At 45.1% G+C, this 25,012-nt stretch overlaps 2 protein-coding genes across 3 annotated transcripts in view; one reads left to right on the forward strand and one right to left on the reverse strand.

Moving 5' to 3' along the window:
• LOC135899060 (cap-specific mRNA (nucleoside-2'-O-)-methyltransferase 1-like) overlaps positions 1 to 25,012 on the forward strand; it is a 102,902-nt gene that overhangs the window by 50,095 nt on the left and 27,795 nt on the right. For both annotated transcript variants that reach the window (XM_065428307.2, XM_065428308.2), the window contains 2 exons: positions 9,042 to 9,138; positions 12,717 to 12,849. In XM_065428307.2, coding sequence (XP_065284379.1) covers positions 9,042 to 9,138; positions 12,717 to 12,849 — 230 coding nt within the window. The remainder of the gene's footprint in view (positions 1 to 9,041; positions 9,139 to 12,716; positions 12,850 to 25,012) is intronic.
• LOC135899109 (uncharacterized) lies at positions 10,887 to 11,468 on the reverse strand. The gene has a single exon (XM_065428390.1). It carries the CDS (start codon positions 11,466 to 11,468, stop codon positions 10,887 to 10,889), a length of 582 nt encoding a protein of 193 aa, XP_065284462.1.

Raw genomic sequence — 25,012 nt, forward strand, 5'->3', positions numbered from 1 at the left:
TCTGTGGAGCTTCGTCCTACGATGTGGAAAGCTGGCCTGAGACATTCTAATTGGTTTCAAACTTCAACACCCAGAAGTCCGAAGACAAAGTGTGCCATGTCTACTTCTCCCTGGAGGATGCTGTGAAGGCTCAGTTTGAGAACCAAGAGGTCACTGTAACAGTGTGGGACCTGTTTAGAAGCAACTTCCTGAAGCCCTTTACAAGCGTGGTTCCAAGAAAGGGGGCCGAACTACTACTGGAAGCCCTGATGCAACTGCCTAATGAGACCGTCTCCATCTTTACGGAAAAGTTGACCCACCCTTTCTAGCATGCCAACCTGGAAATGTCCAAGGAGAGAAAAGTCCGCTTCCTGATGCAGGGCGTAAAGGAAGAACTGTTTGCCGGACTGATTCGAAATCCGCCAATGACCTTAGCAGAATTTTTGGCAGAGGCGACGATGATTCAGAAGATGCTGGAAATGGGCACTAGGCAAGATAACTGCCAAGTGTTTAGGCCATAGCGTGAAATTCAAGCACTGGGCTCCAACAACCTTTGAGAGACCATTAGGGCCATCGTGTGCAAAGAACTGCGCAAGATGTCCCCTTCATCACATCTTCAGATGGCCTTGATCACCGACAGGGTCAAGGATGAACTTCAACGGTGACTGGGAGTTTCTGAAGTGCAGCCCGAATTTCTGTGTACTGTACTGGAAACGATGATGTGCACTGCAGTTGTCCTAGTCAAAATCACCCTCCGCATCCGCGCCACGACCCCATAACAATGCGATTCCATTGTCTGCCAGCTCGCTCACCCATTGCCTAGTGCAACTGCTCAAAGAAAACAGATGTCGGGCGTGCTCCTGGCGACCACCCATTCTGCTATCATTGCGGAGAAGCGGGCCATGTCTGCCGTTGATGCCCATACTGGGAGATGGGACTAGTGGCTTCACGTTCGACTTGCTGTGACATCGCCGACAACCACATGACATAACCAACTACATCACCACAGCACAATGGAGTCTCCGACGATCCCATCAGCCATCACCAGAACACTGCCTGTTGCCGCAGCACTCGCCATACACAGGACCAGCCCATGGCCGGTTCGTAAGCCCATATCAGGAAAACTAAAAGCAGCAACTCATTGAGGTGAGGTTGCTGTTTGCTGAAAGGTCGAAGATGCCAAAACACCTTGACTATGTAGCCACGACACTATGCCACCCGAATCAAGCCTTGAAGACAGGAAAACGGCACCTAAGGACCTGACGACCCGGCGTAACGTCACTAGGACAACGTGACCCAGGCGTGAGCCAACACCACGCCTTAACTGCAATCCAAGACGAAGAACCCCTGACCTGCTCGTGCTTTTTGGCGGCCACACAGTCACTGATTTAGTAGACACAGGAGCCAACTTCTCCATCATCAGTGGGCCCTTCGCTGCCCGGTTTAAGACTGCATGGGAAGGCCCTCAAATCCGGACACCTGGAGGACACCTGATAACATGGACTGGAATCTGCATGGCGAGAATTACCGTTCATGACAAGACTTGCGTCTTCCTTATCCTCCAACAATGCTTGTGAGACGTAATTCTTGACATGGACTTCCTGAATCAATACGGTGCGATCATCGACCTGAAGTCCAAGTCGATAACGCTATCCGAAGACCAAGTGATACCACCGGAGAGTTCTCCGAGTACAAGGATTGCTTCTTGTCGTCATCAAGGATTCGTCAAACACCAATTGCTAAGTATCGCATCATAATACATGTATCGGAACCACTGGAGAGTTCTCCGAGTACAAGGATTGCTTCTTGTCGTCATCAAGGATTCGTCAAGCACCAATTGCTAAGTATCGCATCATAATACATGTATCGGAAGTTTCTAGAATGTTATCGATGGTTCTATCCAATGTCTATTGTTGCTGAACCTTGTGTAACCTGATTCTGTGCGCAATGCGAATTGTATAGTACTTTTTGGAAGGAACATGGGCACCAGCGATGGCATTATACTTGCAGACAACTTTTCTTGGCTGTGAAGCGAAAGCTACGGGGGCGGAGCTTCTGCACATGACTTTATTCGTATGCAATGTAGTCCGGGCACACTTGGCATCAGTTTCGGTTTTGCCAACCTTGCACAACCTCTTTACTTTAGTCAAGGCAGATACAATTAACTTGGCGTGAATCAATGTTTATTCACATCTGATATACAGTGAAACCTCATTAAACCATACTTGGCCGGAGCTCGGAAAAAGTATGTACTAAACGGTAGTACTGCTTAACCGAAATAGCCTGAGATCACCCACTTACCTGTCAAAAACGGAGCTCGGAGAGAATGCGATGAAACTGGAAAAAGACATGCAGTATTTATTCACTTAGCGCACCAAAAGTTACAACAGCGGCCTCAAACTTACTGAAGCTGCAGTCCAGCTTTTCAGTTAGCCCCTTCTTTCATGGCAGATTCCCGATTGGTGTTGCATGTTCTCCGTGCACGTGGACAGTAGCGCTGCAGAAGTCGCGGGGCGCCTTTTTCATTGCGGCGTGCTGTTCTTGTAGCAACGATTGCATTTGTGAGACTTACTTAACGCGCAGCTTCTTCCACTGTCGGGCCTGAATCGCCCGTGCTGTTGCTTTCCGTTTCGTCCTCATTACTGGCGCTAGTCGACACTTCGGCAACAACAGAGGCAACGATGGCAAGAAGTCGAACCTCGTAGCGGACATCTCTTCGCAGTCGCAGCAGCACTGCCGAGCAACTTCTTCGCATTCCAAATGCCACACACCGTAGTCAACAGTAGATCCCTTTCGCATGCCAGCGCCGATTTCTTCGTGTCACATTCGATAGCACAAACGATGCCTAATTTTTATTCCATGCTGAGCACCCGGCCTCTTTTTTAGCCGAGCTTCGGCATGACGCAGTCCTTGTTTGCACGACGCCACAACACTCTCTGGCATGGCGCGGAAATGATGTTGATGTGGCTTCACACGCAAATGCACAGGGCGCTTTGAGCCCATTGTTCCGATCTTTGAGGCTTGTTCCTCTGGCATGTTGTGTTTGCGCGATGAAAAGGGGAAACACTACATGTTAACCGATATGTATGCATTAAGCTGGTATGGTTTATGTGGATACAAAACAAATTATCTTCAATGGCCGCTGAGTCGGGGATTTGACTTTACTACTCTTAAAACGAAACTACTGTTTAAGCGGGTACGGTTTAACGAGGTTTTACTGTATACCAAGTTCTGAACAGCGAGCATTGCAGCCTGTGTCAGTCGAAGCTCTGAAGCAGCCGTATGGCATCTGTTAGGACTTGGTGTCGGACTTGGTGTTAGGACTTGCTGGTGTCGGTAGAGCCAGCGCAGCAGTCAGCTCACTCACTTATTTGTACATGCCAATGGTTGCGATTTCCAGATGAATTCGATTGGTTTCCGCACAGATGCCGGGAAAACTTTTTTTGTGTGCTTCAACAGTCTTTTGTTGCCAAAGTTGGTCAACAGCCTCTCGGGGGAGTTGATTGACGGGACAGCAAGCGGCAAACACTCACCAGAAGACACAGGTGTCATTTTGCATTTGATTAATGTGCAACATGTGTGAGTCTTGGGTGTGTGAAAACTTGGAAGAGCAAACTAAAGATACAAGAAAATACCGATAGCTAGCTGGTGAATGTTACGTATTGTTTCAAATTAGGTGCTGTAAAAAGCAAAAAAGTATTGTTTTCTATTTACCACCTAAGAAAACGTGAGCAAAACTGCAGGACTACTTCCAGCAGTGGTGAACAAGGCACGCTTAGTTTCCGTAGCCTTCACTTCTGCGGTAACCCATGAAATTGACAAGCAAGCTATTTCCTCTAGTGCACATGTGCGCAGTATTTCTATCACACCTTCCCTCTCCCTTGCCTTTTCTTTATATTTACGAGCGCGAATAAGCCCGGCATTCTTCGGCTGGTACGACTGTCTCGTTCGCTTCGGAAGGGTCGTTGCCTCCGCCTGTCAACAATTGTAACAGTGGTGACGAGAACTCCCACGGATACGCAACAGCGGCCAAGCACCAGCCACGACACGAAGACACCCATCAGCCCAGCCGCGGCCATGGCCTTCAAGCTTCCGGATTTTATAGAGAACACAGATAAGTGGCACGCGTATCTCGTAAAACTTGGCACTTACATTGAAGCATATGAAGTTACAGACGATGCCAAGAAGCGGGCCTTGTTGGTTGCGGCATTAGGATCTAGAATCGTGGAGATTCGTTGCGGTAGAGTGGCACCCAGAAAACCGAGCTCGCTAAGTATGAAGAAGTCGTTTCAACCTTGAATGAGCACTATGGTCCATCACCCAGCGAGATATCAGAAAGTTTCAAGTTCTTTTATCGAAGCCAACAAGAAGGAGAGTCTATGCAGGCATTTATCATCGAGATTCATAGGATAGCCCATAATTGCAACTTCTCTTCGATGCTGCAGTGAATGCTGAGGGATCACATCGTTTGTGAAGTGCGGTTGAATAATTTGCAGGAACAGCTACTAGCAAAGAAGGACTTGACTCTTTCGGAAGCCGATGCACTTTCTCTAGCAGCAGAAAGTGCAGAGCTAGGTTCGCAACAGATTGACAGGCAAGGTGACTCCGTCGGTGGGCTCAACTTTCAGCGGAAAGGGGAACCCACAATATTAAGGAAGGAACCGAGCATGTCATTGCATCAATGTAGCTGCTATGGCAGACAGGGGCATCAAGTCATTGTGTGCTCGCTGTGAAGGCGCCGGTGTTGTGAATGCGGGCGACATGGTCACTTGGCGCAAGTATGCTCTCGAACAGTTCCTGCCCATTGAACCTTGGCGATAACTGATTGTTCAGCGGAAATTGAAGACAGTAGCAGCAATGCATTGCAAATATGGTCAGTAAAATGTAATGAATGTCTGGTTCCACCCATACAGAAACTTGTCACGTGGAATGGAATTCCACTGAAAATGATAATCGACACCCGTTCGCCTGTCTGCGTGGTGCCCAAAGCAGTATACGAAGCCCATCGTCATAAGTGGCCACCGTTTTGTGAGGTTGTGTTAAACCTTGCATGTTACCTTGGAAAGCTCCCAATGCTTAGTGTTCTGCAAATGCAAGCTTCCTATAAGTCTGTGACAGTTGACTGCAATCTCGTAGTTTTGAACTGCGAAGGCCTTAGCCTTTGCGGCCGTGACTTATTGTAGAAACTTGAGATACAAGGGGCGCTGCTTCTTCACGTCATGTCGCAGTCAGCCGAAGTGAAGCTAGAGAAGCAAGGAGCTGCACCCGTGATAGCCCAGTACGCTGACCTTTTCACGGAGGTTTCGGGACTCATCAAGGGGCCACCCGCACGACTGCATATAAAGGACGGAGCAACACCGAGGTTCTGCAAGTCAAGAAAAGTTCTGCTCGCTCTGTTAGACAAGGTCTCTGCAAAGTTTGACCGACTTGTGGCCATGGGCAATATTTTGCCTGTTTCCTATGCAGAATGGGCCAGTCGAATGGTTCCCGTATTGAAAAGCAATGGGACAGTTAGCATCTGTGGAGATAATAAAGTAACACTGAACCCAGTCTGTGAAATGGATAGGTATCCTCTACCCGTTGTGGATGACATTCTGGCAACGCTTCGCAGTGGACAGCAGTTCAGCATTTTGGATTTACCTGATGCCTACAACCGAATTCTTCTAGACGGAGATTCTCGTAAATTAGCTGTTATAAACATTTGCAAGGGCCTCTTCTGCTATAATTGGCTGCCATTTGGAATTGCATCTGCACCTGCAATTTTTCAAAGAATGATTGAGTATGTTCTGCAAGGTCTTCCAGGAGTTCAAGCGTACTTAGATGATGTCCTAATAAAAGATGCGAAGGCTAAGCCGAATACGAATCTGCAAGCAGTTCTGCAGCGTTTCAGAAAATATGGCATCAAGCTCCGGGTGGACATGTGCCGACAAGGCAAGGTTCCGTCCTATCTAGGACACAGAACTGACGCGGCTGGGCTGCACTCGTCAGAGAAAAACATAGAGGCAATTAAGCTGGCTCCGACTCCACGAAATGTTACCGAGCTGCGGTCCTTTTTGGGCATGCTTAGTTTTTATAACAAATTCTTGCCTAATCTGTCTACGCTCCTCAGCCCCTTATACCGACTTCTGGAAAAAAAAATGGAAATGGTCTTATGAAGGGCCTGAGGATGATGCATTGCAGAAGGCTAAAGCCGTATTGTGTTCTGCTTCGGTGCTGACTCACTTTGACTCTGCAAGAGAGCTATTTTTGGAGGCTGATGCATCACCCTGCGGCGTGGGAGCGGTCTTATTCTATCGAATTGCAGGACAGTATCAGCCCTTAGAATTCCGATCTTGGACTCTCACTGCTGCAGAACAGTATTATTTGCAGCTTGAGCATGAGGCATTAGCTCTTGTCTACGGTGTCACGAGATTCCAAGATTATCTGCTGGGCAGGCAGTTCACACTAATAACTGACCACCAGCTATTGTTGGGTCTCCTAAGAGCGGACAGACAAACGCCGGTTATGGCCGCTGCCTGCATTCAGCGATGGGCTATCCTACTCAGGGCTTACTGATATCGGTTGCAACATAAGCCTGGAAAATTCATGTGTAATGCCGATGCTCTGAGCCGCTTACCTGAACCATTACAGGGGGAAGCGGACCAGGAGGATAAGGCCCAAATCGTACTGACCCTGGACCAGTAGGATCAGTCTGCCATGCTGTTAAAGGAACTCGAAGCACTTGCCATCACTGATGAGGTACTCTCACAGGTACGCAAGTACACACAGAAAGGTTGGCCATGCAGTGTTGACACGGAAACGAAAGAAATGCCAGAGTTCCGCAAAAAGTGGCATGAGCTGTCTGTTACTGAAGTGCTCTACTGGTGTCATCGCCTTGTAGTGCCGACAGATGCATGAGGGAAGCTGCTAAAGCTACTACATGCAGCCCATGAAGGCATGTCCGCTATGAAGGCAAAAGCCAGGTCTTTATTTTGGTGGCCAGGCTTAGATCATGACATCGAGCGCATTGCTGTGACATGCGACAACTGCGTACAAACGTTACTGATGCCTCAGGTGAAACAACCAGTAAATTGGCCCGATACGTGCGAAAGGTGGTCGTGCTTGCATATAGACTATGCAGGACCAATAAAAGGGAGAATGATAGTGGTAGTTGCCGATTCACACACAAAGTGGATTGAGGCGGTTCCTGTGTCACAGCACCATTGATGCCCTCAAGACGATATTTAACCGTCTTGGCATACCGCACACGATCGTGTCGGGCAATGGGACGCTATTCATAGCATGGGAGTTTGAGCAGTCTATGAAGCGAAATGGAATTGTGCATATTCAGACACCTCCCTATCACACCCAGAGTAATGGCCTAGCCGAGCCATGCACACCATCAAAGAAGGCTTGAAGAAAATAGGAGGCGGTTGCCTCATAACGTCGTTTGCCCGGGTGTTGTGCCATTATCGAAACGCACCACACCAAACAGGCCCTTCTCCTTCAGAGATGCTATTAAGTTAACGGTTGCACACAAGACTGGACATGTCTTTTCCTTCCAGAGCCTGCCCTACCAAAGCAGTGAATAACTCGAGCTGGAATTTTGCACCGTGAGACTGTGTATGTGCGAAATTATGGAGCCGGCGATAAGTGGTCCCCGTGCCTTGTGGAAGCTACTTTCAGTGCTCGCCTCCTCAATGTTAAGACTGCGGATGTGCTTGTCCGCTGCCACTTGGATCAAGTTTGTAAGCTGAGCATAGATGAGACCCCAGCAGCCGTCAACCTGTCAAGGCTTCCTACAACAGGTTCCCCGGTATTAAAGGAACCAAGGGCAGCTGAACGATCCGAGAGAATACCAGAAGTGCAACCACAGGAGCTATGTCACTCCGCACGATCAAAGAAACCTGTTGTGTGTTTTGGTTACTAAGGGTGAAGAAATGCGGTAACCCATGAACTTGACAAGCAAGCTATTTCCTCCAGTGCGCATGTACGTAGTCTTTCTAACACACCTTCCCTCTCCCCTTACGTTTTCTTTTATATTTCCGAGCGTGAATAAACCCGACATTCTTCGGCTGGTACGTCTGTCTCGTCCACTACGGGAGGGGTGTCCTCCGCCCGTCAACCATCGTGACAGCTTCATAACCAAGAAAAGTTGTCCGTGAATATAGAACCTTCGACGAGTTATGTATAAAAGCCAATGTGCTTGACCCGCTGCTCAAATTTCGAAGATCACCAACTGCGCTCTCCGCAATCATTGTGCTTTCAGTGCTATTTGTTTTGCTGGGCACAGGTTCACCCAATAAAGAGTATCATGATTCGTAGTTCTTGCAGCTATGTTTTTCACCATCACCACAATGTGACAGTATTTTTGGCTTTCATTTTAACGCTTTAGCGTAGGTGTTCTCAGTTAGAGCTCTATGGCCCTTTTGGAGGTACACATATACATGTCTGCAGAGCAGCAGCTAATGGGCTAAATATCCTAAATCTCGTAACTTCATAGTGGTTATACTTGACCATTGCCAATCTGCCTGAAAAGTGTTATGCAATTTCTCTCTCATATGAATAGTGTTTCTTACTTATGCCAAAGAAATATTCATTTCTTTGATGTCTGTTTGAATTTGGCACCCTCTGGATGAATTGGCTCTCTTACAAAAGTTAGCGCAAAATCTCCATTCTTGTCCATTGGCGTAAAATTTTTTTCTGCCCTAAAAGCGTAGTGAATAATAACAGCAATGCATTTGCCTTATTTATTAAATTCCTATAAAGAACACTAACTTCTCCACTGTCTTTCTTTTGTCTTAAAGAATGTTTATTGGTACATTTTCTTTTTTTGCACGTGCAAAACAAAAAAGCTTCCAATTGGGAGACAGACTTGGGAAAAACTGTGTTCTGGTTTGTATTTAAACATGAATATACACTGAACAAACCAAGTAAAAATACGCAAGCAGAGTCATTTACTAAAGCTCTTTATCGACGTACAATTTAAAATGGATTAGTGAATCCTCTTTTTCAATTTAAGTTGAGAAAGATTTCAACACCCCCGTGTAACAATGTCACCTTTTAATTTTGTTTTGTTGCAGGGCTTCTCAGTCGAGGGCCAGGAAAACATCCAAGAAATATTGTCTAAACAACTTTACCTGTGCCAATTCTACATGGCACTCTCTATCTTGAGAACAGGTGAGCTCTGTTTGTTCATTCAGCTTTTTGTTTTTTACCTTTCATTTGTGTTTACTTGCCCTGCTGCACTTTTTTTTTTCATTTTACATCATTTGGTTGTGAACTTTTATGACACGTGGCAGTGGAGGACTTTACTCACATGTTTGTAACAACTACATGACAAAGCCAAAGATTATAAATATTAGAAAAGCATTAAAAAAACAAAGTTTTCTTTTGAAATTAAAATATAAACATAATCAGGAAAAGGGAAATGAAAGTGGACGAGTAGACAGTTTACTGATAGGAGCCCCAACCTACAACCTCCGTGTCGCATGCATTGTGTGGAGGTTGTGGGTTTGGAAAGTTGTCGTTTCATTGAATTTCATTTTCCTTTTTATTATTATTTCTACATTTCATGTGGATGACGCAAACATGTCAGCCAACTTGGTGCAGTGTGGTAGATGCTGTGGGTCATGTCAGCCGACCAGTAAAGAGAACTAAAATAGTAATATCTCTGACTTCAGTCTCCCATTGCCCTCCATGTGACACCGACTGAAAGGGAGCTTCACAGAGGATCGGACACAGTGGGAAAGCCCCCCTCCTTTCTCTGAAAAAGAATGCCAGTTCTCAATGCTGACTGGATGACACAAGCCCTAGCTTTTGCTGCATAGTACAGAGTTGGTGATACAATGTACTTCGTTATACAGTCGAATGTCAATAATTTGAACTTGAAGCCCTAAAATTTGTTAAAATCGAATGTAGCTTGAATTAAAGGCAGCTCATTCGATGGAAGAACCATCTGTAGCGTGGTGTTAGGCGGTACATGCACACTGAACACGAATGACGAGTTCGGGAAGTGTGGCTTCACCGCCGTGTACTACGGGGAAGCCACACCTCTAGGCGAAATTTTAGCTGCTGTGAAGCCGCATATCAAGGTAAAATTCGCATGTAACCTTTACCCAGACTTTAGTTTCAAATTTACAAAAATTTTGTTGCTGGTTACACGCACCAAAATACGGCACTTGCAACAGGCACAGAAGCAGCAGCCAATGCATGCCCATACTGCCGGGTTGAAAGCGCCGCTGTGCGAGCTAGTGCTCTGCTAGGAGCATGGTCGGCGGTACTGCATGTTACGCGATCGAATCATGAGACATTATGACGCATTGAAGTAGACATAGCGCAAATAGAACCACAATAGAACCACAGTGTCAGTTCAAATGAACCAGAAGTTCGAATTCAACAGGTTTGCACTAACGGAATTCCACTGTATATAGTCCGCTGATTACTATGAAGTAAAAGATTGAAGACTAGTGCTTAGAAGTGAAATGTGTAGAGGCATTCTGCTTACGAGGAAGCTTTAGCTCGGGTGCTCCTATCTAAATACATGTAAAAGGAGAATTCGTTTTTCTCGGAAACCACTGCACCAAGTTTGACGAGGTTTGTTGCATTTAAAAGAAAAACCTAAAATCTAGTGACTGTTGGTTTCAAATTTTTGAGTTAGGTCGTCAATTTTTTATTAAAAATTGGCAAAAATCGAACATTTTTAAAATATGAAACTATAAAGTTTACAACTCTATAACTCAACAACGAAAAATGATAATACAGTCGAACCTCGATATATCGAACAGTGCGGTGATCGCAAAATAGTTCGATATAGCCAGAATTCGATATATAAAATCACGTAGAAAACGCGTCAAAAACTAGCACAAATCAATCAGTGAACCAATCGTGGCGCAATAGATACTCACATGAAGCTTCAAACAAAGTATTTATTTAGTTCGCTGAAAGTACTGAAGCAGCTTAGCCTGCTTTATATTGGCAACTGCGTGTTTGACCACGGCGTCCTCAATATAGTCCAAACGGTCCACAAGAGACAGTCCAGTCCCTTCTATTGCGCCGCAGTAGTGGCGTACAACGGCCAAAGCAGCTACAGCCTCAGTTGCAGTAGGGAGTGGGGCAACATCAGTGCTTGCTGGATCAGCCTCGGCAGCGTCTTCGTTTGGCCGCTCAGCAGTCACTTCTGCAGCGATCTCCACGTCTGTTAACTCAGCCACTGTTCCGGTGCTGTCGTCACCGCCAACGAAGTCCTCAATGCACATGCTGTGTGGCTCAGCACCGACAAAGTGCTCGAACTGGCTCCAGGTTTCTTCAAGCTGGCATTCTTCCTCTGTGCCATCCAACGTCAAATCTTCGGTTGCTTCCTCGGAAGCTTCTTCAATGCGGGTCACAAAACCCGCATGCCGAAAGCATTGAACTTCTCGGCGCCGAGAATGAACGCAAAGTTCTTGGTCTTCTGCTGTAGCATTGGTCCTGATAAAGGAATATTCCGGCCCCTTACGTTGATAAACCATTCGTACAGCGCCTTCTCGACGTCTTCAAAGGCAGCTTTGCGCACCCGCCGCGCGCCTGAGTGCTGGCTCTGTTCCGCCTTGGCCTTTATGTCACTCTTATTTTTCAGCAGAGTGCTCAAAGTACTCCTTGGGATGTTGAAAGCTTCGGCGACGCTCGCTTTCTTTTCTCCATTTTCAACGCGCTGTATCACTTCCAATTTCGCAGCAAATGTCAGGGTCGTACGCTTCTTCACGTTTGCAGCCATCACACTAACCACGACAGGCCTACGCCACACACACGACTGGCGTAGCACAAACGGCAGCACTGAGACGCACGTGTTGTTGATGTTGTCAAACTAGCCAACCTGGCCAAGCCACGGCCACGCCAAGCCTCCACGTGCGTACGCCGCTACGTTCAAATGGCACCCTCGGCGCAACAGATGTGGGCAGCTGTCGTACGCAGCAGTCTGAAACGCCCATCGCTCTGCCGCTATCTTCGAGAGTGTTGCGGGAAAGTTCGCCTCCTGTCAACAGAGCGCACTTGGTCTGGGGCGGCGGAGTTCGATATATCCATTTTACATCCGGCCCCGTTCAAAATAAAAAATTAAAAATGCATGCGATTTTCCATGTGATATAGAAAGTGTTCGATATACGCAATAATTCTATATATCCGTGTTCGATATATCGAGGTTTGACTGTACAATTCTGTGAATTGCATCTGATAGTACATCTAAAGCGGACAAAATTGATAAGTTACACATGAATATAAAAAAAATTTAGTAATAGGAAAATACAACTCTTGCAGAACCCTTACAACCTACTTACAAATTGTCGTAAGATGTGAAATGACATATCAAATTTGTCTGCTTTGAATGATCTAATGGATGCCGTTTACAGAACTGCGATATATGTTCTTGATGCAGAGCTATGAATTTGTAAGCATCGTGCTTCTATTTTTTTCAAACGGTCAAATATTTGAAAATTTTTTAAAGAAAGTTCAAGTCCTAAATCGAAATTCCGCTTCCAACAGTCACTAGAATTTAACTTTCTCTTTCAAATGCAACAAATTTCATTACAATCAGTCCAGGGGTTATCTCGGAAAAACGTTTTGCGTTTTACATGTATTTGTATAGGCCGCGTCGGAGTTGGGCCGGAGCTAAAGCTTCCTCTTAACATTAAGAGGGAGAAGCAGAATTGGGCATATCATGTGGAGCGTGTTTTCATCAGTTTGCTTTTTCAAATCGCTGTCTGTTGGCCTATTTCATTTAGGGGGTCACTTTGTCTGCAAGCTCTTCGACATCTTCACCGTGTACAGTATCGGTCTAATTTACCTGATGTACCGGGCATTCAGGCACGTCTGCATCTTCAAGCCAAACACGAGTCGACCTGCAAATTCTGAAAGGCAAGTTTAAAACATTGAAAATTGTGCAGCTATTTGCATGGTGAACTTGGTCATGGGTGAAGATATGTTAAAAAGGAAAAGTGGGATGTGCCCTGTAGATGTGCAAAGCTACAAGTTGTTTGATTAGTTCAAAAATGGTATTTAACATTACTAAGCAATGCTGGGGCTACGAGAGATGCCATTGTGGAGGGCTGCTGATAAAGGGGGATACGGCTTTCGGGTCGCAAAAAATGACCAAAAAATTTATTTTTTTGAAAAGCACATATTCCGTTTCTATAACTCTTTTTTTATCTGATTCCGAAATGTTAACGCTGAAAACCGCGTAGAAGCACTCCAAAAAGTTTTTGTAGCAGCCAACAGGACGAAAACGTTCCGCGGAAATCGTGAAAAAACAGCGTTTTTCAAGCCACGATATCTCCGCAACGGCACAACTGAGCACCGCCATTTTGCTCGTGTTGGAAAGCACATTTCTCTGTCTTTAAATTTGCCTTGCCAGCCACCTCTTCCATTCAGAAGCAAGCGCACAAAAAGCAAATGATTCAAGGACGTTCTGAGGCCTCCGATTGGCCACGCCCATCACGTGGCCAATTGGAGCTTTGCCACTGGTCTCGGTGATGCTCTTCTTCTGCTACCGCACCGCCACGCGCAGGCATGCCTCTCGGCGTGCGATGTTTGTCTGTATGTGCAGTGTATAGTTTCAAAAGCTTACATCTTATATCGCACGTGGCTCGCGCGTCTGACAATTGCCTCGCATTGTTTGTGAGCGCGTACGGAGCGTAGTTTCGACAGCAGACTCCACAAGTTATAAGCTCCTCCTCGCATCTCAGCTCACCAAGATCGCCAGTACTTACGAAATGTAATTGACTTGTGTTGTGATATGCGCCTTTGTACATATCGGCTCGCTGTCATTGCATAAGGAACATAGTTTCGGAAGCTGATTTGTGTTATTATACGCTATTCTGGGCATATCGGCTCGACACATTCATCAGTACTTGCGGAATTGGCTGACTTGCGTTGCGATATGTGCCTCTGGACATATCGGCTCGCCGTCAGTGTGTGAGGACCATAGCTCAGGAAGCTGGTTTGTGTTGTGATATGCTACTCTCGACATATCAGCTCGACACATTTATCAGTGCTTGCAGGGTGTAATGTCGGAAGTTTACTGGTGACCATGGGTTGGGGACTGCTGAAGTACAAGACGGCTCATGCTTACGACACTCGTAAGCGAAAATTGCCGATGGTGAAATGACTGCTTCAAAATCGCGTGGCAGTACTGTGCAGCATAGCGCAGAAGTCACAGACGCACAGTCGAGGGCTCCACATGCGGGCAGGATGCGTACGCGTGCTGATGATGCCGTTCAGGAGCCATTGCCGAGCTCTTCACATGTGGATGGAATACCTACTTGTGTTGACAATGTTGAGGAGTCACTCTCTGGCACTTCTTACGCGGGTGAAACATCTCGTGCGAGCAGCAGTGGCACCGTTGAGCTTGTTGTGCCACGTTCCACAACGTCGGATGCATCCAGCGATCGTGCCTCGGATGTGTCCAATTATCGTCTTGGCACTTCGCACGATGTTGCTACGCCGTCTACAAGTGCGGGCGGCACCACTCAGGCGTGCCTGGACCTGCATTTTGTATCGGCTGAAGCATCCCGGCAGGTCGCCGTGAAAGTGCAAGCAAGACTAAGTTCAGTGTCAGTTACCGCGCGGAAAATGGAACTGATGGGTGAAGGCGAGGTGCTTGCCGGTATGGAACAAGCGGAGGAGTTTCTCATTGTTCAAATGACTGCCGTGAACGCCCTTCTCTGCAAATCCAAGTGCCAGCAGTGCTCCCAACCAGGACTTTCAGTTCAGCTGGGAACAAGACATGGATTAGCAGCCTAAATGATACTGACGTGCGCGTTTTGCGGCGCTGTCGCGAAGGGGTGGTCATCGCCGCAAAAGGAAGGTTGCAAAATTTTTTATGTGAATATGGGGGCTGTACCGGCTGTTAAATGTATTGGCAAAGGGGCAACAGCTTTGACCAATTTCTGGTCAATAATGAATGTGTCCCATAGAGAGTTGTATCATAAAACATTTCAGAAACATCTCCAGGCTGAGTTCAGACCTGCCAGTGAGACACTGCTGCCAATATTTTTTCTCATGCTGTGGTGGCAGTGCGCAATGTTTACAGGGAGATGGACCCTATCTTTAATAACATCATAACAGTGGTTTATGATGGGACATGGTTAACATGTGCTCATATATCTCACGTAGATATCGGCACTGTAATAGAATTTTTCTCAGGACTGGTGCTCGACTGTGTGGTCCTATCAAACCGATGCCATGGTGGTTGCATGCTTGGCCCCAAAGAAGGGGATGAAGGCTATGATGATTGGAAAGCATCACATCTGCCAAAAAAACACAGATGTGAACTCTGGCAGAATGGTGGTTGAAGCAGCATTGACTCTATTCAGGAGGTTCCTTAGCAAACATGGTTTGCGATATACAAACATTGTTTGTGATGGTGACAGTAGAACCTTTGTAGCACTCTGTCAGGACAAGACTTATGATTTATTCCATTTACAATGGAGGACTGCATTAATCATGTCAAGAAAAGGATGGGGACGGCTCTGCGTGCTCTGATCGCAGAAGGCAAGAAAAGGCAACCTCTTGGAGGGAAAGGTGGCCTGACTGAAGATTTAATAAAGAAACTGACAAATTACTATGGCATGGCTCTGCATGACAACGACATTGTTCAAGACGTGCAAAAGGCTGTGATGGCAACATATCATATAACATCTACCGAGGAAGACCCCCATATGACCTTTGCCCGCAGGGGCCCCAAAGTTGGTGCCAACATCAGGCTGCAGAAGCAGAGAAGAAGCCTCCACCTCCTCACAAGTACCGGCTTGGAAAGCATGTTGCCGATGCATTGCTGCCCGTGTACCAATGCCTTTCTGACATGCAGCACCTCAGCCGTTGCCTAGGGAAAAACCCAAAACGCTGCCGAAAGCCTTCATTTGGTCATATTGGTCACTGCTGCCAAAAGATAAAATCACATCATTGGTTGTGGCAGAGACAGCTGTCCATGAGGCAGTCTGCAAATACAATGCTGGGGCCCGCCGTGCGTATGCTGAGTATTGTGCAACACTTGGACTGCAACCAGGACAACGCTCTTTGCAGAGCAGTAAAAAAGGATGTCTTGCAAAAAAAAAAAAGTCAAGTAAGGTACATCAAACCAAAGGCAGGGAACTCAAGAAGCCGCGCACTGAAGAGGATGCGAAAGGCTACAACCCCAGTGCCTTTTGATAATGTAAAATCTAAGGTACAGATTTTTGAACGCCTTTCTCTCAAAATGACTTTTCTTGCTTCTTGCTTTGCTTGTACCACTGGTTTCTTCATGACCACACGGTCTATTTCAGTTCCGTTTTTTCCCCTGTATTCCTGGATGTGCTGTCCAGGACAGGACACTCTTGCTTTTGCAGTTTGACTTTACTACAATTAACAATTCGTCTACTTGCTCACAGCCTACACGCCTGTCGTACAGTCACCTCTTAAAAAATGAGAACTAAAAAAATTGCATTGCAAATAAAAAACCTAAAAAAGTCACGACCTCAACCATTCATCTTAGGATGCACAGTGTTTTAACATATTTTTTAAGTGATTCAGGCTTGGAACAAGGCTAGATTGAGAAAAATATTGTGCATAAAAAAGTTCTAAAGATATATTTATGAAATTTGTACAGTGGTATCACAGAAACGTTGCTGATAACTCTGCCAATTTTCATAAATATCTACAAAGAAATAAGAAAGTTGTTATTGAACGCCTTGGGTTCTTCAACGTGCAAGTAAATGGAAACGCACGCACACGACCCCCATCGAAATATGGCCATTGCACTGGGAATAGGATATGTGAATTTATGCTTGGCAGCAGGAAGTTGTTGTTTGTAGTACTCGGAACTCTTTGCAACTACTGTTTTCCTTTAGAAGTGCGTGTTTGTTCGTGTTGCTTCGTGGCTGTTCATTGTTTGTTTTGTGTTTATTCCTGTTGATTGCATTACTGCTTTTCAGTATGCTGATTATTAAGTTGTGTAACTACCGTATTTACTCGCATAATGATCGCACTTTTTTTGTCAGAAAAACTGACGCAAATTCAGGGGTGCGATCATTACGCGGGTTAAATTTTCCGCCAAAAAAAAAAAATTTTTTTTTCGTCCCGCGTTTGCTGCGGGATGCGAGATTGCGGGTGCGGGACACCAAAACAAAAATGGCGGCTGGCGGAGCAAGCCGAACGCGCCAAACGCGATTTTTTTTTTTCTTCTCGTGAGTACATTACGTGCATTGAAACAGTTTCTTCCGTATCAGTGATGAATATTATCGTTAATATCGGCAATTTTGCGGCAATAACATAGCCATGTCCACTTTGAGGGGACAGAAACAGGTGGGCACGCTTAGCTGCCAGTGACATAGAAACACATGACGGGCATGCTGCGGAAACTGCGGCATCTGTCTTCACTACTATCCTAATACGGCACGTTTCCGCTAAGGGTGGGCGAATATTTTAGCTGTGTTACTAGCGTCGGCGTATGAATAGGGTACACTTTTAACGTATCGGAGTAAACGTGGCTACTGTCATTGCCGCGCGCGATTTGTTGCGTGCTCACGAGTGCAAAAGCAGATGAAAAGAATCGAAATGCGCCTTTATTGTTTTTGTTGGCAAGTTTGGTTGTACCTCATTTTGTCTTGGAAGTGCGGAAAGTGATGAAAGTAATGAAATGAGACATCTACTTAAGAATGTTTAGTGCGTGCAGGCCGCTTGGCTTGTCTTAAAGAGTCGTTCGCGTAGCATTCGACAGGTGGTAAGCGCGATCATTATTCGCTAGACTTAGCACACGACGTATCGCTGCGGCAAGTTCGGGGTGCGATCATTACGCGGGAAATAAAAAAAATTGAATTTTGACGACAAAATTTAGGGGTGCGATCATTACGCGAGTGCGATCATTATGCGAGTAAATACGGTAAACTACCTTACAATAATTACTTACAAGCATAAGTGTGCATATTAAAGTAAGTAAATAAAACCCACCCGTGTTCTTCGTAAAAAAGGAAGAGCTTTGCAGCCGAATGAAAATTTGTCCTCACACATGGTTAGAACTGAATGCCATTGCTTTCTGTGGTAGTCGCTCTCTACCAAATGAGCTAACCAGAAGGCTATAGCAAACAGTATGGCAAGGGCAGAAATTCTCAACTTTAAGTGCAGGGAACATTGAATAAACGTTAAGGTTCTGAGGAACTTGTATGGGTTTCAGTGTTGTTTATGTTGTTTATAGTAGAATGCCAGCTATTATGAAATTTGCTCCACCTTCAATAAAGCATTGTAGTGGCAGACCAGCTGATGCATATCGGTTTTAGGTAAAAACTGCACAATGTAAGGTGGGCAAACGGAAGGCACAGAAACGACAGACACACGCTGCAGACACAAAATTGCAGGCACAAGAGTTGGATGTCTTCAAATGTGCCTCTTGTTTCTTTGCCCCCTTCTTTTTTTGTCCACACTTCATTACGCAGCTTTTACTTGAGCAGCTACCCTGTCTTAGTACGGGCTTCACCCGCAGCACCACTCACACTCAATGTTGCATGTCTCTTTTTATAGGGGCAAAGTATAGGTAAACCTCAATATAATGAAGTCGGTAAAATCGGCAATTTGCTTCATTCTACCGAAATTTCGTTATATTGAAATTTGCCCTTTTATGAAAATAAGCACAGTTGCCGATCGATTTTTTACAAAGAAAGGGGCTGCAGAATTTTCCCAATTATCGGGCAATACCAAAAAGTAAATTTGAAAGAGAAAACAATTCGTTTCGATGAATTTGGGAGTCGGTGACGAATTATATGGTTTCACGCCACGTCGACAATATCTTTACATTGGCAGTACGAATTTAGCGAAGGCAGCTGCGCTTTCGCATGCAATATGCCCCCGCAGCTGATAGCTATGCCCGCACTGGGGCGACACTATCATGAAAAGCGCTGGCAGTGGGGCTTCTTCTTCTGCCTTCTGGCTCTTCTGCCTCTGGCTCCAACGGGTCACAAGAACTCGAGATTATGCAATCTCCAGTACTAAATTGCTGAATAGTTGAAATTGATCTAGCACGGCTGAAGCAATTTCGGATGAACCACTCGTACATGGCCGTGCATACGCATTGGGCACCATGGGCACCAGGTCGCCAGTTTGGCCGCTTTAGCCCTAATCTCCCTCTAATTTTTCAAGATCGTGCAGAGACTGCTCCTTGGAATCTTGCACACTGCGGGGACCAGGGGTGTAGCCAGGGGGGGGGGGCTTATGGGGCTTCAGCCCCCCCCGAAATTTTTTCGTGCTGTCCATGCACCGCCGACCAAAGTGACCTCCGGCGCCGGAAATCACTCTGGATTTTGTCTAGAATGTCTTTTTGACGCTCGAAAAGACATTTAACCGCGAAGATTGCAAACTCGGGCTGGATTTCGTGGCAACGCCCATACACCGGGAGTCACCTAACGCCAAGCGGTCCCGTCCAAACACAAACTTTCAAGGGCGCTTTGATGGTGAGCGGGCTCGCCGCGGCATCTCACTGAGGCCACGGAATCTATGGAGCGCATGGATATCAATTGCGAAACTCTATGGGTATAAATCTCATAAGCTCTTGATGTGAAAGGTGCATTGACATTTCCAAAGTTGTGCTTTAGATTTTCAATTGCGGAACTTTGTGGGTTTAATGTTGTTATAAACATTTCACGCCACATGTCTATTGACTTTTCTAAAGTCTTACATCGGAACATACAACGAGACAAGCCAAATCAACACACTAGCAGCCGAGTTGACAAACAGGCAGCGAGGTCCAATGAGACGAAGCGTTGGGGTGGTTCATTTGTGCCGTCATGTCACATAAAAAAATATAAACATTTTTTTAACCTACGCCAGAACATCCATGTCAAGACACTCAAGCCAGCCAAAGTAAATACGTTCTTACTTATTTTTTCTACTTTGACTTTTATTCGCAAGGACACATTGAGCCTCTTCGATTTTTTTTTTGTTCTCGCTACCCTAACCGCGGGCTGCCAGAGCCAACCAGAGCGCATACGTTTTTCTCGTATGGCCCCGACCACCGTGCGGTACACTTCGGTGCGCGTTCGGTTTGCTCTGGCCGAGTGGATTTTCACGGGACAGACTTTTGGACGTTTTCTGGCTAGCAGACGAGAAAAAAAAAACAATGGTCGCTCGCCGCCATCACTGCGGGGACTCGAAGGATTGCACCGCATTCCTTGAGCGGAACCTTTCCGGAAAGTCTTCTTTCGCCGCTGTAGGATACTGAGCAGTATGCGTATGATTCTCAGTGGACCAAGCGTCTCATGTTTTCTTCGGTATTCCTTCCGTAGTCCCATTAGGTGCCCGAAGTAGGCATTAGATTCTGGCCAAGATACTTTCCTATGCGTTTCTTTTTCCTTTCGGTGCCTCCGCCTCACAGAAAAAAAATACATTGTTGCGGCGCAGCGAATTGCCGCATGGTGAAAGTTCGATTTTAATACTTCTTTTGCGGGAAGTAATGGGCGACGGGACGCTTCAGTTGCCGGATACGTTTATTATATTATTGCGAAAGCAATTATATGGACACTCCAGGCGCATTCCTGCCATCGCCCTCATGTTTCGTATAAAGTCCAAGGGTGATAACATCGTGACCACGCGCTGCATGCTGTATGTGCGAGTGAAAGCGTAGGAGGGGAGCTGGCGATGGTGAGCCGACGATGGTGGCTCAGTCTTATGTGCGCAAAGGAGAAAAGCGGGGAGCAAGCGCGCCGCCTTCCGTCGCGCGCAATACATCGGGGGGGAGTGGATGGAATGGGGGCGGAATCTAGGATTCCGTGAATCTATGATTGTGCAACATGTTCATTTGTCTTGTTTGACGCATTATATACAGTTCTTTATTACAGTATTATATACGCATTATACAGGTATTACGGTTATACAGTTATTAGACGCATTATATACAGTTAACTTATACAGTTACATACATAGACTCATTGGAGACTTATACGTATACTTAAGTATCTTGTTGCGAGGTTTTGTGTATACATGCGGTGAACTTTGTTTCCAGTGACACTTTTTTGTCCTTTATCAAGCAGTATTTTCGCATTTGCATATCCCATTGTACCTTTGCATTTCTAATGTACGAGGGCGAGTCAAATGAAAGTGAGCCTACCCTCACCGCGCAATAATGGTTCGGTTCATTATCTGCGAGGCATGCGCGTAGGAGAACGGCATGTCTCATTTACAAAAGTGACACGCAGGCGTGAAGATAAATGTTCTTTAATGCTCTCATGCACTGGGTTGAATATGGTTGCGTCACATAATGGACACTTCAAAAGTTGAACAACTCGGTGTCGCGAAGTTTTTGACAGCTGAAGGTGTTTCCAAAACAGAAATTAATCACCATATGACTGCCGTGTACGTTGAACACTGCATTTCATTGACTACTGTGAATCGTTGGAGCAAACGGTTCAAAGGACGTTGCAAAGACATTCCAAGACCGGGCCAAAACCATCGTGCAATCACCCCCCACACAATTTCAAAGGTTCATGAGCTGCTGAAACAAGAACGGAGGATAAGCATCGATGAACTGGCAGACCGTCTGAACATCAGTCACGGTTCGGTTCACGCCATAATTCATGAGCTTCTCGGCTATCGGCTCTTTGGTGCGCAATGGATCCCGAAGATTTTTATCCATCGTGAGAAGACGAAGAAGTTTCGCGCTGCCTTGACTCATCTGATCGGGTATCACAATGATCATGGCGACTTCTTGTTTGCAACTGTGATCGGGGACGAACCTTGGTGCCACTACTACGAGCCTGAAACACGACGGCAAAGCTTACAGCGGAAACATTCGAATTTACCACGCCCAAAGAACGTAAAGGCCATCATTTCCGCTGGAAAGGTGTTGTTGACTTTTTTTGTCGATCGACAGGGTCCATTACTGATAGAATTTGGTAAATCTTGAGAGGCTATCAATTGTTTCCGCTATTGTGAAACGCCAGAACGGCAGCGTGTCGCAATCAAGAACGAACAACGTGGAAAATTGACGAATGGGGTCATCTTGCTCCACGACAATGCCTGTCCCCACGTCGCTTATGTGGTTAATACAAACCGGCCAAGTTCAAGTGGGAAACGCTGCAACATCCGCCATACAGCTCAGACCTGTCACCTTGCGACTTCTACATTTTGGGGCAACCGAAAAAACAGCTCAAAGGAACCAAATACAGACTTTTTGAAGCAGCAACCCAAGGAGTTTTATAAGACGGGAATCACGCAACTCGTTAGTCAATAGGACAAATGTCTAAATTCTCATGAAGACTACTTTTAAATAAAGTACCCCGTTGTTGGCTCATTCATTTGACTTGCCCTCATATATCTTGCAGAACTCCTGCTTTTTATACGTGCTCTCTGTCGCGACTATAACTTCGGTGCAATTACTCACGATACACGACAAGACACAGCTACTCCTGCGTAATACAATGGAACAAACGACAGCGTCATTGAGATTTTTCACTGGCCATTGCATATATACAAGAATGTGAGCACGGTTCTTGAATGACAAAGTTTCATTAAGATATTTGTCCTCAACTTGTTCAGTTCATTGCCTTTTAATTTTTCATATCAGCGGCATGCACTGCTTTCCTGGTTTCGAACTGATATAGTTGTAAAGTTCGTGTGATATTTTCTTTACTTAATAAATAGACAAAAAACATGGAAGCATTGACGTCAGTTATGTTGGGCACAATTTTTGGCACATACGAGTATATATTTTATGAAAAAAAACATATTTTATTTGTATTTACAGAGCGTAGCTTTCAAGAATTCGTTTGCAGCATCTTCGGCAATGACAATGCAGTTATTATTCATGTATTTGATCCCTCGATAAATTGTTTCAGAGGAAGCTTTAGCTCGGGCTTAATCCGACGCGGCCTATTCAAATACTTGTAAAACGCAGAAATGCTTTTCTGAGATAATCCTGCTAATTGCTTTTATTGAAATTGGTTGCATTTGAGAGAGAAAGTTAAATCCTAGTGTCTGTTGCAAACAGAACTTCGATTTACGGCCTGAATTTTGTTTAAAATATTTTGGAAAATTCGAAAGTTTGAATAAATAGAAGCACGGCGTTTACAAACTAATAGCTATGCATGAAGAACAGATATTGTGGTTCTGTAAACGGCATTTATTATAACAGTCAAAGCGGACAAGTTTGCTGTGTCAATTTGTATCTTACGTTAATTGGTTACGTTGCGTACAAGGGTTCTGCAAAAGCCGTATTTCCACAATACTAAATTTTTTTGAGATTCATGTGTAACATATCTATTTTGTCCGCTGTAGATGTACTATTAGATGCAATTCACAGAATTGTGATATCATTTTTCATTGTTGAGTCACGGAGTTTTAAACTTGATAGTTTCGTTTGCCGAAAATTTTCAATTTTGGCCAATTTTTAATAAATAATTGACCTCCTAAATGAAAAATTCGAAACCAGTAGTCACTAGAATTAAACTTTTTCTTTTAAATGCCACAAACCTCCTCAAATTTGCTGAAGTGGGTGCAGGGAAAAACGTGCAGCTACATATATATATATATATATATATATATATATATATATATATATATATATATATATATATATATATTGGGCCAGTGGCTTAGCCCCCCCCGAACAAAATTTCTGGCTACGCCACTGGCGGGGACATCCGACTTCTCATCGCGTTCGACCCTATTTATGATTTCGAGCTTCGCAACGAAAGGCGAATTCTGCCGCTTCATCGCAGCAACACTGCGGGAGAAGGCCCACAAGGCGCACACACAATGAACCAGAAAAGCAGCGAGATGACTCGCACTTTCGCCATATTGCACGACGAGGGCACAAGAGCTTCTGATTGGCTGTCTGAGCAAGCGCTGCGGGTGGGCCAGGATCATTTTTTGCGGAGGGGTGGCGACAGCTCGCCCGAGGCAGCGCGGTCTCGGTAAGGAGAGCGGTTGGATGGAGCTGCGTCGCCTGGTTTACTTGCCACCGCGAGGAAGAGCCAACTTCTGGGGGCACTTTTCCACCCCTTGAAATTTGATACATCGGGAGTCTCTGCTATTTTTGTTCAATGTAAGCGTAATTTTTGCTATACTCATTATAGCATACTGTTATACTGTTATACTGTACACTGTTACACTGTTACTGTTACTGTTACTGTACTGTACACTGTTATACTGTTATACTGTTATACTGTTATACTGTTATACTCATTACTATTATTATACTCATTTTTGATATACTCATTGTAGCTATACCAGAAATTGTTCGATATATAGAATAACTCTATATAAACGGGTTCGATATAGACGGGTTCGACTGTATTGAAGTTTGTTATATCAAGGTTTAACTGTACTACGATAACCTTTGTGTAACATTAACATGAATATAACACTGACGGGACAATTTTTGGGGCTGTAGGCATCAGACTTGAGATGCCAAACTTTAGTTCTTCCCCATAATAAGAAGTTATAGAACAAGGGCACACAAGCACGGGGTGCCCCAACGAGTGACCGCTCTGTGTTCAAGGGTTACTTAATTAAAGCGGACGCCTTTTTGTGTATGGTTCCAAATTCGCAATTACATAGCATTCGCAGTGCTGCTATGGCTGCAGAAAGAAGTTCTAAAAGCAGTGTTAAAGAAATAAAATAACGAATTATTGTAGCATGCGCATTTATTATATGCTCAAAGCCTTATGTGAAAGGTTAAAACTTCATATCAAGCTAGTCAGTTCCTACCTAAAGCAATAACCATAGTGTTAAGATGACAGCTGCCAGAAAGATGATGGGACAAATGTCACCTTTATTGTGACCATCGTGCTAATGCTACGATTATTGCTTGAAGTAATAATTGCCAGAGAGGCAGCGCTTAGATAAATAATCTGTCTTTGGGATGTTTGCCACAAAGGCAGTCTTGGTTTTCTTGTTGGAAGCAATGCAAAAGCAGCTGCGCAATCAGCCGAGGCAATTCCAAACTAGGCTATACTAGCCGAAAGTATCCTGCTTCAAGGATGTGAGCTCTTCATCGACAAACAATCTCAAAAACAGTAGCGATTTGTTGTTTAATCTTCTTTATTTAAGTGATAATGTT

The sequence above is a fragment of the Dermacentor albipictus genome, chromosome 7, assembly GCF_038994185.2.
Source record: "Dermacentor albipictus isolate Rhodes 1998 colony chromosome 7, USDA_Dalb.pri_finalv2, whole genome shotgun sequence".
Classification (NCBI taxonomy): domain Eukaryota; kingdom Metazoa; phylum Arthropoda; class Arachnida; order Ixodida; family Ixodidae; genus Dermacentor; species Dermacentor albipictus.